The sequence below is a fragment of the Amaranthus tricolor genome, chromosome 13, assembly GCF_026212465.1.
Source record: "Amaranthus tricolor cultivar Red isolate AtriRed21 chromosome 13, ASM2621246v1, whole genome shotgun sequence".
Classification (NCBI taxonomy): Eukaryota; Viridiplantae; Streptophyta; class Magnoliopsida; order Caryophyllales; family Amaranthaceae; genus Amaranthus; species Amaranthus tricolor.
Genome location: NC_080059.1, coordinates 10183445 through 10202531, shown reverse-complemented (window position 1 = coordinate 10202531; position 19087 = coordinate 10183445). Strand labels below are relative to the sequence as shown.

At 31.6% G+C, this 19087-nt stretch overlaps 1 protein-coding gene across 2 annotated transcripts; it reads right to left on the bottom strand.

Annotated features, from left to right (window-relative positions):
* Positions 1 to 3873: 3873 nt before the first annotated feature.
* LOC130797748 (protein arginine N-methyltransferase 1.5) lies at positions 3874 to 18545 on the bottom strand. 2 transcript variants are annotated; one of them, XM_057660486.1, is made up of 23 exons: positions 18215 to 18545; positions 15828 to 15933; positions 12498 to 12607; positions 11953 to 12042; positions 11815 to 11877; positions 11174 to 11289; positions 11013 to 11088; positions 10695 to 10781; positions 10430 to 10511; positions 9620 to 9711; positions 9491 to 9526; positions 9302 to 9370; positions 9007 to 9075; positions 8846 to 8899; positions 7662 to 7736; positions 7246 to 7338; positions 7062 to 7165; positions 6878 to 6926; positions 6559 to 6645; positions 6247 to 6352; positions 5384 to 5471; positions 4560 to 4653; positions 3874 to 4479 (listed from the first exon to the last, which is right to left on the bottom strand). In XM_057660486.1, the coding sequence occupies exons 1-23, from the start codon at positions 18344 to 18346 to the stop codon at positions 4396 to 4398; spliced, it is 1962 nt and encodes a 653-aa protein (XP_057516469.1). In that variant the 5' UTR covers positions 18347 to 18545; the 3' UTR covers positions 3874 to 4395. The 2 variants fall into 2 exon arrangements, with proteins under 2 accessions (XP_057516469.1, XP_057516470.1); XM_057660487.1 differs by having other exon boundaries at positions 11174 to 11265.
* Positions 18546 to 19087: the final 542 nt, after the last annotated feature.

Genomic DNA, 19087 nt, shown 5'->3' with positions numbered 1-19087 from the left:
GGGCTTTTAACTTTTTTTTTTTCACTTTCGCTGTTACTAACAGCGACTCTTCCCGAGGCTAGGCTTGGATGTATGGACGCTTATTTTGGGAAATAAGTTTTCACGGAGCTTATTTTTGGAATTAAGTTGTTAAAAAATCTTATTTTTTTCAAATTTTCGATGGGTAACACGATATAATGGATGGGTCGCGTGCTCGACGGTTAAAATTTGAAAAGAATTAGCATATTATTATAAAAAATTTTAAAAATTAGTAACTTTTCATTGTCAAAAGACAAATTCTTAATTAAGATCGTTTCATAAAAGTCAAGAATTTTGAGGCTAATTTTTGATTGTTTAAATTTTAATTGCTATTTTCTTAGGTCATGTCAATCTTACAATACTTATTTTTAGGCTTCTAATTACTTCTCTATTTTATTTCATACAAATTTGGAAAAATTAATAATCATGGATTGAGGGTGATTTTATTCAATTATATAAAGTGACCTAATGTTATTTAAATTAAAAATCTAAAATTAATTTTCCTAATATATTTCATGAGAATTTTAAAAAGTCGATAATAATGGAATTACGGATTATTTTATTCAACTATAGAAAGTTGATAATCGTATCTTTAATAATCTAAAGCCTAAAAATTTTAAATTTTAATTGTTGCATTATTTTGATTAAAAATCTAAAATTAACTTCCCTATTTTATTTTCTAAAAGTTTGAGAAAATTGATAATAATGAGATTAAGGGTGATTTTATTCAATTATAAAAAGTGAACTAATGTTATTTTAATTAAAAACATAAATTAACTTTCCTATTTATTTCCCTGAAATTTTGGAAAAGTTGATAATCATGGGATTAAGGGTAATTTTATTCAACTATAGAAAGTTGATAACATAGATAATAACAAAGAAACTTGGTTAAAAATGGTCAAAATCTTTGTTTACTGGTAATAACCGCGCACAGCCTCGAACCTGTGCTTCTAGGCAAAAGTGCTTATTTTGGAAATTAAGTTCAGAAATTGATTATTTTTTGAATTTTTTTTATGTTAATTTGATTATTCTTTTCAAATTTTCCTCGACGGTTCGTAATTACTATCTATTGTCCCGATCATTTTGTCGCATTTGCTTTTACACAAATTTTAAATGAAAAAGTACCATGGTGAGATCATTTCTATTCGGTTGACTTAAGTATATTTAGTGTGTTAAAATAATCTCTTATAATTATAAACTAATCAATTAGAAAAATAAGCTAATTTATTTGAGTTCGTCTCATGGTGCGACAGTCTCATAGTTACTACTTTTAACATGAAAATTAAAAATTTTGGTATATGATTTAAAGAAGTTGATTGTTTAAAAATAAGAAAGAATATAAAAAAAATAAAAATAAAATAATAATAATAATAATAATAATAATAATAATAATAATAATAATGATGTAGGCAAATTTATGTGACGACTGACGAAAGACTAATTGAGGACTATTTGATTCATGCACTTTGGCCTTCGATGAAATAAGGCATAAATCGAGTTGGCATACGTATATGTCCTGACATTGACTCGACACGAGCATGGCATGGCTTGGGTCACAGGCGTCTCCTGTTCATGAAACTAAAAATTTGTACAATTTAGCTCAAACAGCTAGTCTTTTTGAGAAATGTATCTCAAATTCAGTCTATTAAAGATTAATGTCTACTTACTATATTCTTAATGGTTACTTACATTATCCTTAATGATTACTTATTATATCCTTAATATCTACTTTTAATATCTTAAATGTCTACTTATATCATTCTTAATGTTTACTAACAATATTCTAAAAAATATATAATTCACCAACTCATTTAGAAATAGTCTCTTAAAGAGACAGTCTCTCACAAAAATTTGTGTAGCTCAAAACATTATGAAAGGTTCAATTTCTAGATTAATATACACACCTTTCAAGTAAGCATGCACAATTGCACAACCCTCCAAGCATAAAAATTTCCATAGGAAAATCACAATGGTCATACATATTCACTCTATTAGTCATAATTTTTGATTGAAAAATTTTCAATAATGCAATGTTTTATGCGACTAGGTTCATTTTTCTTTTTTTATAATTTTTTTATAATTTTAGGTCAACGATAATAATTTTTGATTTTATACAAAATTATATTCAAGGATAATTTTTATAATTTTATTAAAAAAAAAAGTGGCTACACAATAAAAAGGTGGTAACTTTTAAAGATTGGGTAAATTTTTTTGCCAAAAAATAACTTTGGAGCTAGTTTTAACGAAGAAAAAAATTTTCTTTTTCTGAGATAAACAAAGAAAATTTTTTATTAAGTATTTTTCCACAACGAAAATTTTCTAAATGTAGTTTTTGATAAAAGATTTAACATTCAATGGACAAAATCATTATTCGGTAGACTTTCACACATAATTTTTTTCATGTGGTAGTTGACAAAAAATTTATTTGGTAGTTTGATAAATAAAAAACTTTTAAGGAAGTTTTTGACAATTTTTTCTTGTTATTTAAAAAAAATTCTGTTGTAAAAATTAATGGTATTTCTCAATTAACTTCACATATGATACCTTTTAAATATGCATGTTGCTTGTGGATGAATTTGTATGGTATGTGACTATTTTAACATGCTAATTCATCATATATAAATGATTAAATAAGATATGAAGATGATCATATATAATATGAGAATTGATCACTTACATGTGATTTATTTTAATCATTTACTTAAACACATTAATTCTTTTTTGACATTTTAAAAAAAATTGCTAAAAATATTAAAGTGTTTTTATATAATCTGAAAATAAATGTATGTGATTAAAATTTATTTTATGTAATCACTTTAGCATGGTAGTTATTCATTTTGTAATAATGAAATTTATAAGGTACCTTTTAAAAGTTAATACTACTGATGAACAAATTCATTTCTTATGTGACTATTTTAACATATTAATTGATTATTTATTAGTGATTATTTATAATTTGAAATTTCAATTATAATATGAAAATGATCATTAATATGTGATTAATTTTAATCATTATATTTTTACGCATTGATTATTTGTGATGGTTTAAAAACGATCACTTAAAATCTTAAAATGATTATATATAAACTGAAAATGATCATATACAGATAAAACATGACACAAATCCTTTTTTATTTTGGCAAATAAAGATTTTTCATTCACCAGAATAAAAGAATACATTCTAACTTAGTTGCATCACAATGATGCAAGTCATATTGCTTCTTTTAATTTGATTCTTCAATGTCCTTTATCTACCTCTTATTTTTCAAAAATAGTAGAAGACAAAATATATTTTTCAACACATTAGTCGATTCTGCAACTTAATACAAAATTTTTTTTATTTCAATACCATAAACACAAAATACAAAAAGTTCAACAACTAAAAATAAAAATAAAACTCTAATGTGTCGACTAATGTTAACAATACCTAAATATCATCGATATTCATCGTTGTAATCATGTCATATCAAACTCGTAAGATAAATAAAGTTCCTCAAATTTGAATTTTGAATGAAACTTGAAAATGAAAATTATAAAGTAAATTGAAATAAAGAAAGGGAGAAAGATTATAAAGGACAGTAAATGAGCAATAAAAACAACCTAATTAAACAATTTTCCTATTAAATAATTCCTTTTTAGATGAGTATTAGAATTAAGGCATCTTACACCAATAATTTTTAATTTAATAAATTTTTTAAGAAATTAATCATTGAAAATCCATTTTAACAACTAAACTAACACAAGATTCTCAAAAGTAAAAACCCAATGGACGAAACAAAGCTAATCAATCATCTTGATAGATCTAACAATGAAAAGTACAAACCTATAATAAGATAAAAGTCTAATTCATGTTGATTTGATAAGACAAATTGTGGTTAATTAGTAAATTGAATTAATGCATATTTGAACACACCAAATGTCTTTACAATAGGTAATAACAGGTAAAATGTTGATTAAAAACTAAATCAAAAATGATAGATAGCATCACCTACGTTTATAATACAAGTTAGACATGCTAAATCTTCAGCTGATATGCAACTTTTTCGCAATACAGCGATAATTTACCCAGATACATCCACTCAAAAACCGAAACTCGCCTTAGAAAGATTTCAGCATTAATAATTGCAACAGTTCATGAACACCACAGAAGTATTATATCGGAGACATTTGCGAGAAGGGTTTTCCGACTGTCATTACATAAATAAACCAGGCACATCTAGCGGGATAGAGGAAAACTGCGTTCCAATTCATCACGAAAGACTTGGATAAGCAGCAATCCTAACATTTTCATTATGTGCTCTCAATTTTCACTCCTGAAGATGCAAATAATCATCGGTTTTCTGGTGCTCTTTTGGGAATAATTCCAAAGTTGGAAAACTACAAACCAACCCAGTATGAACGACCTTTGCTATTGTGAATGGGTGATGCGGAAGGAGACTCGACACACCACTCATACCAAACCTGCATCCAATTGAAATACCAGCTAAGCTTTTCACAGTTAAAAAGTGAGGATTACAAACAGGGGAGGGAAGGAGGAATACCTTAGTAGAACCAGAGCATCGCCATATATGAAATTCTAAAGGGACACCAGGACGTACGCATACTGGTGACCTTAATGGGAAGAATATTGGAAACCTAAAAGAGAAGCATAGCATACGAGAGTAATTTTTCAAAGTTACAAAAAGACAAGATTGGAAACTTAAGAATCCTCATAATTGAATTTGAGACTTTCTTTAAGTAATAAATCATATATTTTTTCTATTTAATATCAATCAAAGCATACTAAAAATCTCTTTGATTTCCCATGTTTGCTACATTTCCCATTTTCCATGGATACAACTTCTATATTATGTATAAAAATATAATCCCTTGTTTCAACAAGTTAGTTACACTTAGAATATCCCATTTGAGAAGAGAGAAACTTAAACATAGTTTTGATGGATATATATGTGAGTTGAATCATTTCTTGGGGCCATGTTGATTTTTTACATTAATGTAAACCCATTTTACAAGGTCGGGCAGATGCTAGAGAAGATGTTGCTGCACAAACGACGAAGTTCAAATATTTAGGGTTGCTAACACAGTGTAATAAGGAGTTTATGAAGATGTAATACTAATGTTGTAATGTACAATCAATATAACACTTACTCCATAAGAAAAAGTGACATTTACTCTATATTTTTCCTACTTTACCTTTTATAAAAACCTTTTTTCTACTTCATAGGAGTAAAATCGTAAAGAGTACTATGGTAATAAATGTGAGGCATTTTATTGTTTGATTTTAATAATCATTTTTATTTAAGTGAGATGTCTATTGTCATTGTAATAAGAAAAAGAGAGCTGAAAAGAGAGCTATAGCACATACCAACTAAACATATTTGGTGTTGGCATTGTTGGTTCTATGCCAAGATGTACATCTTTGTAGAGAGTTGCATCAAAGTATCCAGCAAACCCTGTCAAGTGAGTAAGAAGGGGAAGTTATTGATCGAAAATGCCTTAAATTGAAACGGCATGACCAAAAACTAATTAATTAATAATATATAGGCAAAATTGATATCGATAATCTAAACTTTTGTCCATTTGTCCCAAAACAAACCCTACTATTAATTAGCTGAAAATAATTCATAATAATTAAAGTAAATTTCACTTGACAATCTGTACATTGTTTATCTTCTCAAAATAGTACCTACTATGAAACTTTTTAGAAAAAAAACATAAGTTTGGATTATTAAGAAAAGGATACTTCAACTTTATGAATTATTTTGAGTTGACCAATAGTAGAGTTTATTTAGACACGAGGGGCAAAAGTTTGGATTATTGATATCAATTTTTCATAATATATAAAAATAGATAGATAGCTAAATAGTTGATAGAGAAAGAGAGTAAAAGGCTTGAAAATGTATGGTGCCTTAAATTTGGATTGTATAAATTTGAAATTAGATGTAATCTAATGAAAATGATGCAATAATATCTAGGCAACCAAGTTTTGGATTTTATATGCGCACATTATCATTACAGTGCCTTCATCTCATTTCATTAATAAAAAGTAGACTATTAGGCATACACTATGCTCCAAAATGAACCTAGTACCCAAGCAATCATTGAGTCATATCGCTAAAGATCTTCCAAATTAATACATTCAGTCGTAAATAGAATCATTTAAGGTCTCTTTATGGCACTAATTCAAACAGCTTGAAAACCAATTGGCAATAAAGAGTTCAGACATACCATGCACCAAGACTGAACCCGTATCGCTAGGTATCTCAAACTTCAGCCTTGTGTAACGATCATTGTCTTTGTTCGAAGAATTATTGGGATGGACAAAAGTAAAGACCTGTGCATGAAAAACAAGATATATGTTGTTACACGTTACTCAAGATCAAAAGAAATTACCAACACAATCGAGAATATCAAAAGAAAAACACAAAAATTACACAAAACATAGTTTGTGATGGGAAGAACATGAACTGATGATAACTGACTGAATGTCAAGGGTTTTTCTTTTCCTTATCAATGGGGGGGGGGGGGGGGGGGACTTACTGGCTGACAGGGAGCAAGCCTCGCTACTTTATGTAGTTTAACCACATAAGGAGTTTCAAAGTGCACCATGTCTCTATGTGCCTTAACCTACAAAAATTATAGAAAGAAAGTAAATAAAATGACTGAGAAAAATAACACAAATTTTTGCGAGAGACGGTCTCTTTCATTTTAATTGGGTCAGCCCATAAAGGAAAATATAGAGGAAGAGTATACATTAACCTTTGTTGGGCTGGGCCTGATAGACATCTCTCAGAGAGATGGTCTATTAGGAGACCGGCTGGAAAAATAATGGAAAAAGAGAAGATACCAAGGTGCATACATCATTATACAATTTGGTGCTTGTAATGGGTTGGAAAAAACTCGTGTACCTGAGGGATACACTATTTCAGCACAAAAACAATAAAGCATCTACAAAATTTTAAATACCAGCAGCAGCAGGTAATTGATATATAGAACTATACTAACTCAGCAACCCAAGCATGCGAACAAAAACTGATACTCACGAGGAGGGGATAGAGATGCCATCTGGCTTCAAAAATCTTTGAGCCCCATCAAGACACTCGGGAGAAAGTTCATTATCACCAAAAGAACCCAACAGTTCACTAACCTAAATTAAAAACGGTCAACCAGAGTAAATAACAAAATTTAGAATATTAACACGAGAGCACATAAGTCAGGAAAAATTACCAAAATGTCAGCTTTCTCAGGGGCATCCCAATGGCGCATGTCACTAGATATCACGGTAACAATGTTCTCCCATCCTTCAAGTTTAAGCAAGCTCTACACTCAAAAAAAAGAAGTTAACATTCAGTGCTAGGGCAACAATAAGTCAGAACTGTTCTAAATTTGTGCTTTTGAAAAGATAATGATAGAAAATAGAATAGGGATCAACAGATAATGATAGAAGACTAGATATGACATCAAATTCAGAAAATATAATGCGAAAAAAGAACGAAGAGTAACATACTATCCCTAAGCCAAGGGTAACCCTTCTCTAGTATTCAAAATCAAAGTCTAGAAGTAATATAACGGAAATATAAGACAATGCAGCAAACAATTGGCAAAAAGATTTTTACAAGCTTGATCAAGTTGATGATACTTACATGAAGAGTAATTACTGCATTAGGATTTTTCTCCACGGCATAAACTTTTAACCTTCGGCTTGTTTCTCTTGCGGCCTAAATAACAATATACAAAAAAAATTAATAGACTAATACTGAACTATTGTAGCATGCATTGTTTAAAATTTTAAAATCAAGACCGAACAAAAGATTATCCAGACATACAGTAGAACAAAGACAATAAAAAGCAACTGCGTGATATACTTGTGGAAAACATTGGTTCACTGAACCCCTATTCTACAGAATCCCTGGGATATATAATATGGAACATTTGAAACTCTAATCAAAGATGACTAAATACAGAAACTCTTTGTCAATATTTGACACATGACTTCTCAATCTCAAAATATAAAAAATATAAATTAGGTATTTGTAGAATCTACAAAACAAGTGTCATCACTTCAACAGGCTGCATTACAGTACACTATCAAGTGTGGTTAGCAATAGTCAGCCCAAGGCTCGGTACCACTTTCATCTCAAATTCGCAAGAGCATAAAACAGACCAGTAACACAAGCATGGTGATCAACAATAGGAATTGGCACATGTGCTACGCTTCTGATAAATGAGATACAAAGAGCATCATAAACATGACTATCAAAATCACAATATTTCTCAGTAGCAAGTATAAAGAGAAATAAACACAAAGGAATTTCTAAATAATAAATCCGCAAATGTTAAGTTTTAGATGCACCATATATAACTTTGAGGAATGTAATTCAAAAACTGTGATCTAGAATGCATGGAAAGATCTCTGACTGAAATAACTTTTCCAATACACCTACTCAAGTAAATTTCAACACGGGTGTAAAAAAAGAGAATGTACTGAATGAGTGTCTATTGTATAACCAAGGTGAACTTGGCTTCATAAAGCTTATTAAGCTTGCTGAATGAACTTATGTTTGATCAACTAAATTAATTTTAACCAAATTGAACTTAACTTGCTGGATTTTATTGACACAAGTGGAAAGAACAAACCTACATCCAACAAAAGAGTACACAGTAAAACTCTACTTGCTACACCAAGCATATGATATACAACACCTATATATATATATATATATATATATATATATATATATATTACAGAACAATAGTAATTTAGAAGTTAGAACAGTATCAGTACACTATTGAATTCTAAACAGCAGAAATACACGTCTAAACCAACCTCTAATGATGCTCTGACAAGAGGTCCTCGTCCTGCTCCAACAACCATCAAAACCTGCCAGCAATAAAAATAGATGAACATCAATATCGTTGAAGTTCAACCACACACATCTAAGGAGAAGGCATGCCATCAACAATTCTTTGACCCCAGAAAAAACTTACTATGGTTTCACTAGAAGCCTTTTCATCAGGAACTTTGTCCAGCAAGGCTTTACTAACTGCCCTTTGGTACTGCCAAAGAAAAACCCGCAGCATTGAGAAGACGGGAATCAATACTAACAAAGATGCCAGATACAACAAATGAGCAGTCAATATAATAAAGCTTTGTCTGAACTAAAACCTGGATAAGATAACAAGTCCATGGGAATCACAATAGCACTATCAACATCAAAAGAAGCATATGTAACTAGAATCACAATTAAACAACAATAACAACGTAGTCAAGAGGAAGTCTCACTTGAAGGTATTTCACAGTATCTTTCTCAAACGTTTCATATGTTTGGGCCTCCAAGTTATCCATGAGAGGCTGCAAGCAGCAACATATATAATATAAATAAAAGGGACCAGAAACAAGCCATGACTACTCTACATAAAAAGAAAATAATATGACAGCTAAGATTAATGTACTCCCATTAAAAAACATTACCTGCAAGGGACTCTGCAGAAAGTCTCTGTAACTGAGCTGCAATGAAAGAGCGAAATTATGAGATCCTAACAAGCACTTAACCCCTAATATTTTAAATACTAGCGTAAAGAGAATACTATATGGCACAACCTCATAAAGCTCCTGCTCAGGAAGAGGATCCATCTTTTGGTAAAGATAACCAACATAGTACAAGTATGATCTCAAAGGATGACCTATATCACCTAAGAAAAACATATGTGAGTCGAGACAAAAATATATAAATCAAGGAAATATAAGTTAAGCATGAGGATGTCCAGATTCAAATAAACACCCAGAATTAACTGCTACACCTTGCGTGATCCGCTCAGAAAGAGAACAGAAAAAATGAAATGAAAAAACAAATACTCATAATGCAAATCTCCACAAGATAATAGTAAAAGGGGAACAATCAATTCTAGAAACAAGATAGACCTCAGCAAGAGGATTGAACTATAATCTAAAAGCCTGCCTAAAACATGAACTATTTTTGACAAACCTTCCAAGTCTCATCACATTAAGGGAATTTTTTCATTCAGCCACTTGAAGGTTTGTTATGACATACACCCTTATGCATTTCATATTCAAGGACCAAGGCCACTAACTATGTGTAATGTTGTCATAACTTAAAACTTCAACAAAAATATACTGACCCCTTATACTCAGAACTACTTGGAGTATATCATTTCTTTCAAAACAAAAAATGTTTACAATTTAAATTTTCCAAGTTACTCGCCCCTTGTACAAAAACATATAGCGTATTCAACACCCTCAGCCCCTCACAGCTATAAGTAACATGTCGGCGAGATGCCACCTTATGCAACCTTTGCACATTAGTCCATATATAGGTTTGTTCAATGCCCCACATATATTTTGCAATAAGAAATGTGTTAAACCTTCAAAAATTAAGGTTTGGAAACCTACTGTTTTCATGGCTGGCAGCACTAGTGTTAATAGCTTCCGGCGCTCCTACCGAAGAGTGTACCAATCCTCCAGAAATTATTACCTGGTCATATACAAATAAAGCCACTAGTATGGATTGCGCAAACTAACCATCAGAAAAGATGCGAAGGAATTGAATGTTACAGATATCATATAGATAAAATGAAACAGAAACACAGTTGGTGTTGATGCTTTACACTAATGTAGATGCCTCCATCATATCTTCCAAACATAATCAGGTACCTACCTGTACTGAATGGTTGAAGAATTGAGTGAGTAGTTTCTGGTGGCGCTTGGATAAACAAGGATGTCCACGAGCATTTGTTAGAAAAGCCTGTCAAAAAAGTAATCATGGGATTGAAAAATCAGAAATTCAAGTAGCCATTTGTACTGAATGGTTAGAACAATAAACTCAACTTGAGAATCATGAGTTGTTCTAGTGGTGAAAGATTTTCCTTTCCACCCTTTTGATAGGAGTTCGATTCTCACCAAATATCAATCCCCTTTCTCTTCCCTGTACGGGATAATCCTTACCCGGGAATCAAAAAAATTAAATTAAACTTACATTGGTGTGGAGTATTGCAGCTCGTACAGGCTCTCCTAACCAGCGCCCCAAAGAATTTGTAGAAGGAAGTGAGCCCCTAGTATTGAAAAAAAGAACTTATTAATAGTATATACCATAAGTATCAATGACAGTCAAATTGAGCCAATTCCTCTGTAACTTACAGGACATCAAGCGCAACAGAGAGTTGGCTATTATGTTCACATAGAAGACGAAATGCATTCCATGTCTCCCATGAATCAATAGGATCGGCACCCTGGCAGTGAGTCACATGACATGGCTGAATGAAATGTTCTACCGATGTATTAGTTAGAATAAACTACCAGAAGATCAAATGGGTGTTCACAGAATAATCAAAAAATGTTTCAAACATTTGAGAGATTTCATCAACTTCCCTACTTCAAATGCTACTCGGACAAAGGATCTTATGATGCACTCAGGTATTTACCCAAGTGTCAGACTACTTAAGATCAAACAAAAAGTCAAATTAACATAGCTTTAAGATTTCTACTTTTATCAGTGTCAATATGTCCTTTGAAATGATTTAAAAGGAATCACACATCAACCTCCTAAAGATTTAGAAGCAACAAAGACAACAAATGCAATCATATCAATGCGATGAGGAGTCGAAAAGAGAGGGCCAAAGACAGCACGTGTGTGGCGGTTTCAATGGTGAATTTGCGATTGAATTATCAAAATAGTAGATTAACTTGAAAACCTATTATTTAGATCTAATGTATTATGTACCCCTTTGTCTCCATATACGTGCATCACTAGATGTACAAAGATATAATACATTACATACCAAGAGATCATCATCCATAATGTCACCATCTTCATGCTTTCTTAAAGGAATCCTGAGCCACAGCTGTATCATAAAGATATTAAGAATGCTGAAAATAAATAAATATATTGTTCACAAACAAAGGTTTCAGAAAGCTACATGCATGTTGCTGGAGCTTTGCAGAATCTGATTCACACATCTTGCGTAGTTGGCACATGAAGGACCCTTAGGGGCTGGAAGAAGGCACGCCTGTTAAATGTATGAAAATTCAACACCGAAAATTTCCTCTTCTAAATAAACATGTATATATGCAGAGAAGTTAATAGTAACAAAAACATCTTGCCAAATTGAAGTCCGTTGAAGATTTTTAATTAAAAATGATATTCTTTTAATGATAGAAAGTTTAGACATTATAAAGAACTTTAATCTTTGGAGTTTCTGGTCTTGCTAAATCACAGTTCACAATAGATGACATATATGTAAACAACATTTATGATCTAGGAAGGGAAAAGATGGCATCATGGTCCAAGGTTTCAAAAGTAATTATTCCTAAATCAGTAACACATCTCCATTTTAAATCACTTTTGGCTTCTAAAATTCCAATCAAAAACAATATCTTCAGGTTTTTCACTAAAACAGGCAGACATACTAAGATTTCAGGTTCATATTGGTCATCTTAAGCTCCAATCATGGCATTCACATACCTGTAGCGAGAGATGAGAAGCCCATGCTAATTCTTGCATCAGACAGATCTCAGAGTCTTTTCTAAGAATTTCATCATCAGAATCCAAATCAATCCATGAGCTGATTTTGCCTATACAACGATAAAATTAAGAAATATGAAGTTTGTGCAGATCCTCAACATAATTGAAACATTGGCTCCAAAAGGATAGAAAGCATGAAAATCAGAAAACCATTAATATATCACGTCGATAAGAAACCATCTTGCCAAAGCATGGAAATTGAAAACATTGTTTACATAAGAATAGAGCTTATCAAAAAAATTTCATAATAAAGACGAGAAAACCAGGAAAACACCATGAAAAAAACAGACGCCAATTAAAAAGCTTCAATGTCAAAGGTTATACTCCATCCATGTGAAACAATAGTTGCATTGTCTAAACCAAATGAAAGTACCCCATACACACTACAGACTAAGGAGGCTCCACAACGAACAAGATAGGGTCAGATGCTGCCCTAAAGTAACAAACTTTCTATTCAAATCAAAAGTGGAAACCAATCAATGACTTTTTGTATCTATAGAATATAGTTAGTCGATTCCAGTCATAGATTTTTTTTCATGATGTCTAAAATGAACAATAATGTGATATTCAGTTATAAAAGCTCATGAGACATTCAAGAGATATAACCCAACCATAGGTGCAACTGTGCAAGCATATTTCTAAGGTTCTTTCAAAAGTAAAAACAATATATTAATGTTGGTAATAGACTGAATGTGAAGTTTTGCTTATACCAACTTCATCGTATTGTCTATCATCATATCAATATTGGTGAGCTTACTGACCAGCCACACATGAAAACAGCCATCAAGCTGACATGTGACTGGCTAATTAGCCACCACATTCAGAGATTACTCATGAATGCATGACAATTCACAAATCAGGTAGTCAGACTTCATTTATATTTACACTGGAAAAACAGAATGAATTAAGAGAAAATAAATACTTTTGAGATGGTGATGGTAATGGTGTCCACAACACAATGTTACACGAAAAGAAATTTGATAAGACAAGAAAGAAAACAAAAAACAAAACAAAAAAAATGAGAAGTGGTAATTTAGGGCTTGTTCAGCATTTTTTATGTTTTCAGTTAAAAACTCAATAAAAACAAACAAAAACTAAAACCAAATCTAAAAAATGGCTTTTTTACTAGTACTTAGCAAATAGCAACACTACCCTTGAATATTTCTTATTAACTATTGATATTTCTTAACTAATTTGGTCTTCAACATTCTTGCTTTATTATATGAAAAAACAATCAATCATTAAAATCACTTTATGTTTCCTTCATTTCTCTTTCCATTCTCAAATACCATTAGAAGGTTCATAAAGAGAAAAATGGAGATTAATAGTAACTAGAAGAAATACATAGGATGCGTCAACCCTTATTTTAATTTAATAGCTTTCTCGATCATTTCCTTCTCTTCTGGTATCATTTCTTTAGATACCTATGCAATTTCTTTAAAATACATTTTTTTTTCAATGAGACATGAGTACCCCTAAAAACTGCAACTAAAAATTGAGAATCGAAGTCAAAAAATTTAAGTCAATACAACAAAAGATAATGAAGCTTTTTATTGTTTTCGCTTCCCAAAATTATATTAACCATAAAAAATAAGATGTATTAGAAGCACGGTAGAAAAAATAACTAGATTTGCCAGACATATGCATTCCTAGACAAAGTAGACGCTGACCTTCAGTTAAGTCCCCAAGAACATTGATTGGAGAAAGAATCTTTTATTTACTCCGAGAAAAGAATTATAGACGAAGGGAGGAGCTAAAATGTTGAAATTAGAATCATGAAATGAAAAAGTCAACCACAAAAGTTATTTCAGTTTTTAGTTGTTGTTTTCCAAGTGAAGAAAGTTGTTTTATAAAACATAATTACCAAACAGCTTTTGTCATGAATTTCAGAAATAAAAACGAAAATGACCAAAAAAATTAACTAACGACCCCTTGGTAATATGAAAACTTTAAGAAACGAAATTTGATCCAATAGTAGCGCGATAGGACCATAATGTTGTCCCAAGTAGGAAATATAACCATAAGCAATACACTACAACGGGCATTAATGCATTACAAATTGCAATTATGTACTGTTTTGGTAAGAATGATTCAAAACGTGCTAAAAGGCAATGTTTTTCGTTTCAAGCTTCAATGTACCAAAGCATTATCTTTGTTGTTAATATTTAAAAATTTTGGGCCAAGAAGCTGACAAAAAGCAACTCAAAGCGGGTTTATGGTTTGGCTTCAAAGATCATTAATCAAACAAGTTTTTTTCTATTTGGTAATAAACAATTACAGAATTAATATTTGTTATTAGGTCATCTCAAAAAGCAAAATAATAGTGAAAAAATATGATTCGGACACGGTCGTGGTAACGATCATGAAACATATTTTACGACTAATACAGATGATTTTTCGGTCATTGCAACTTATATCTCGGTTGTGATAGAATTAAAAACCTTTACAATGCAGTCGAGATAAGGTGATGCAGCCTTGTTTTTTCACTATGAGCAAAATGCCATGCAACCCTATCCATTTGCAACATACTCAAATGATAAAACCCATAAATTCATGTGTTCATGTAAAATTTCCCTACTTACTATTTTGGATTATCCAAGTGAGATTGTTCCATTTTCACATTTGACACTTTTCCACTTTTTTTTCTTTCTATCTCTCTCCTTCCATCTAAACTAGCCGCCCACAAGATAGAGGCAAAAATTCTGATTCATTTTTTTTAAAAAACCTATTACAATCATTATCAAATACATCAAGTACATGCACTTTTTTGGAATGCACTAAAATTTTACATATGCTCATAATCTACACTCTAGGTGACTCAATTATGATGATTCATTTCGCCTTAAGTGCCTATATCAATTGTAAAGTAGACATGTATGATGCACGAAATTCAAACATGGTATGAACTATGGACATCCTAATTGTAATTTAGGTAAACAAGGAAGAGTTTCAGAAATTGACAAGTTTAGCACTTGGACATACACCCATTTTGGATATATTCAGTTAAACAAAGGCCATACATAATTCTTAGTCAAATCAATACCTTATCTAGTAAAACTAGTTGTGTTTCCAATTCCTCGTTCACACTGAACACCTAAATGAGATCAACTGAATATAGGAACATTATACGTATAAATATTTATGAAACCAACAGCCAATAAAATAAAACCTAGAGTTGATGGTTTTGAAACACCTCAAAAAGGAAATACAATTCACAAGCAATGAATGAAGTAAAAAGGCTTAAAAGAAAAAATCCAAGACATGGCATACCAACAACATGACTGCTCCATTGAGAAGGGCTCAAAACCAAGTCTGACCCAGCAACAGGTAGGGCACCAGATCCCCGATCTAAGCTTGGCCGATATGCAGGATCAAACTACACAGCCAAATTAGCAGATTAATTCTTTGAACAAAAGTCCTAAAGACAAAAAAAAAAAAAAAAAAAACGAGAAAAATATATGAAGCAAAAACACTCCCTACTCCTTCCCCCCTCCCGGTCCCACAAAAAGAACCTTCTAAACTAAGAAGATTTAATAAAAACAAATGAGCTTTTTGTGTATGCTATTGTAAGAGTATCAAAGATATAGACGCTTTTCAAGAAAAATAAAATTAATGGACTATAAAATTGAAATTATATGTTTTCGATGATTTCCCGACAGGAGGAAATAGAAACAAAACACTTATGTTCCAACTACACTGATAAGAATTTCATATTATCATTTAAATCACGAATGTAAATCAATCAATGGTTTTAGCTATCTAAAGAATATAAGACCACACTAGTATACAAATTGTTTTCCTATAGTCTAAAATGAGCAAGCCTCTGATATTGAGTTATAAAAGCTCATGAAAAATCAAAGAGGTATAACAACCAAATGTGCAAGCATATTTTGAAAGTCTTCAAAAGAAAATACAAAATATTAATGTTGGTAATAGACAGAATGTGAAGCTTCACTTATACCAAGTTCACTATATTGTCTATCATCATATTGATATGGGTGAGCTTACTGACCAACCACACATGAAAACAGCCATCAAGCTGACATGTGACAGGCTAATTAGCCACCGCATTCAGAGATTACTCATGATTGCATGACAATTGACAAAGACGTAAACATTCTTCCTTTACAATTTCACCGAAAAAACAAACGGAAGACCCAAAAATAAATACATTTGACGATAACAATTTGTTACTTGAAAATTTAAAGCTAATAGACAAGAATTCTACAAGAAATGTACTAATGTTATGTACACCAAATTCTTGCTCAGAAAGGCATCAAATAAATTGAACCAATGGTAAAATTTAATTCCTACTCCGTATAATCAGCATTGTAATATTACTACATGCAGCTACAATTGATAATATGAATTCAGTAATTATATAGTTTATGGCAACTAAGGATGTAGTTGATACTTGATAGCATTTGAAAAGGTGTATGTGACAATCATAGTGTCTACCATACCAGATTATTGTCATGTTCATGCTAATTAAGTGACTTTACAAAACATCTACACATCCTGATGTAGCTCACTGATTGATCACCACAACAATTACCAACCAAAATTATCTAGACTATTATAGCATTATGCTAAATAGAAAATTATGATTTATTACCTAATGTATACAAACAGCATAATACTTCAATTGGGAAAACAACATCATTAACACTTTGGGAACTAATATAAAGGCTTGGATAAAGTCAAAAGCATCGTTGAATCTAAAGACTTCTAAACATAGAATGGAATGAGGTTATTTATTAACTATTGTTTCTACAAGTTTTCCTACTTCAGCTAACGCTTTTCTACAGTTGATGTTAAAGCAAAGCTCTGACGAGGCACAACCTAAAGAGTAAACCCAAGAGCTCAATTTTAGCAATGACTTCTTATTCAAATATCGCTATACCCTCATAATAAGTTTTGATAATTTGATATCCTCAAACCTTCTCTCATGCAAGAGAGTTCTTTCCTTTTCTTCAAAAAATGGCACTTGTTAGCCACTCTCCAATATGCAATACCTCACTACAAATTTTGAACTCTTGATGATCACAAAAATGTAATACGCCAAACTTACCAAAACTAAAAGAGGTAGTTCGCAAATAATAGTATTTATTAAGGTCCGCTTTCAATACAAAATTATGCTTGGATAACATTTTAAGAAGGGAAGAAAAAGAAAACGAGGAAAAAATGATATGCTTTATTTCCAACATTTCCCTCTCCTCCCCTTTTGGCAACATTTCTCTCCCTTTCATTTCCCACCATATACTCACATCCTAACATAGCATAATGAAACTAATTTCAACCCAGCTAATCAAGTAACATAGTATAACCTTCAGAAACCCCAACATCATATAACCACTGAAAAAAATACTCTAAAACAGCAGGAATACAACAAAAAAACCCACAAATAACAAAGTTCAAACATCAATTTCAACAATAAAATTAAAAAATATAGCTTAATGACAGCAACCAAAGTGAACATTGAATAAAACTCAAATTGAAGGGAATAAAGTAGAAACCCTTTTTGCTGCCATAATACAAATAAATGTAGGTAACAGACTGACTATACACACATGGAAAAAAAATGTGGATAGCTAATTAGTCACCAAAACAAAAAAAAAATCAATAATCATATTGAAAAATCATTAAGAAAGACTAACCAAAGGAGCAAGAACAAAATCGAATCCACCCTTAATGTTGAACTCGAGAAGTTGAGGCATGTTGTCGCTGAACTCAGTTTCAACACCGCAGTAACGGGACTCCTTATCTCCATTTCTATCACCCAACGGCATCTTCTTCTTCTTCTTTTTCCTTCAATGGAGTGAATGAAGGGCTGACTGATAGATTCAGGAAGAGAAATGGGAAGAGTGATAGAAAATGGAAAGTCGAAAGAGTAGGGTTTTGGAAGAACCTTCGACAAGTTTATAAGTGCTCAGCTGTAGTTTAGGGTTTTAGAGCTCAGCCAACGACTTCTGGTTTTTAGGGTTTTAGAGTTTAGCCCACGTTTCAACAGATCAATTGTTGTTCAACAAGTCCGGCCTGTTTAGCTGTTGTGCGCAAGGACATGAGTAAAAATTTGTAATGGATAAAGATTAATTATTAAAAAAAAAAAAAAAAAAAAGTAATAAGAGCAAAATCAACTTATTTTCAAATGTAAGCGCCTCCAGTCCCAGAGCTCAGGTTCGGTGATGTTCGCAATTAATAACTGCGAACAGAGACAAACTAGTCAAAAAAAGTCATTCAAACTGTTCTCACTTACTAAGTACGAACTGAGGAAAACCTGATCAAACAAGGTCAACCCTCTATTCTCAGTTACAAACTGTGAATAGGGGTTGAACCTATTTGACCAGGCTCCTCTGTTCGCACTTAGTAAGTGGGAATAACTTATTTGACTTTTTTTGACTTTTTCAAACTAATAGTTATATTGCCAAACTAGTCGTTAAACCAATCTTCTATAAATACTAAAAAACTTATAACTCAATTCATTCATTCATATTCACCAATTTATCATCCTAAGTTAAGGTAATTTTCTA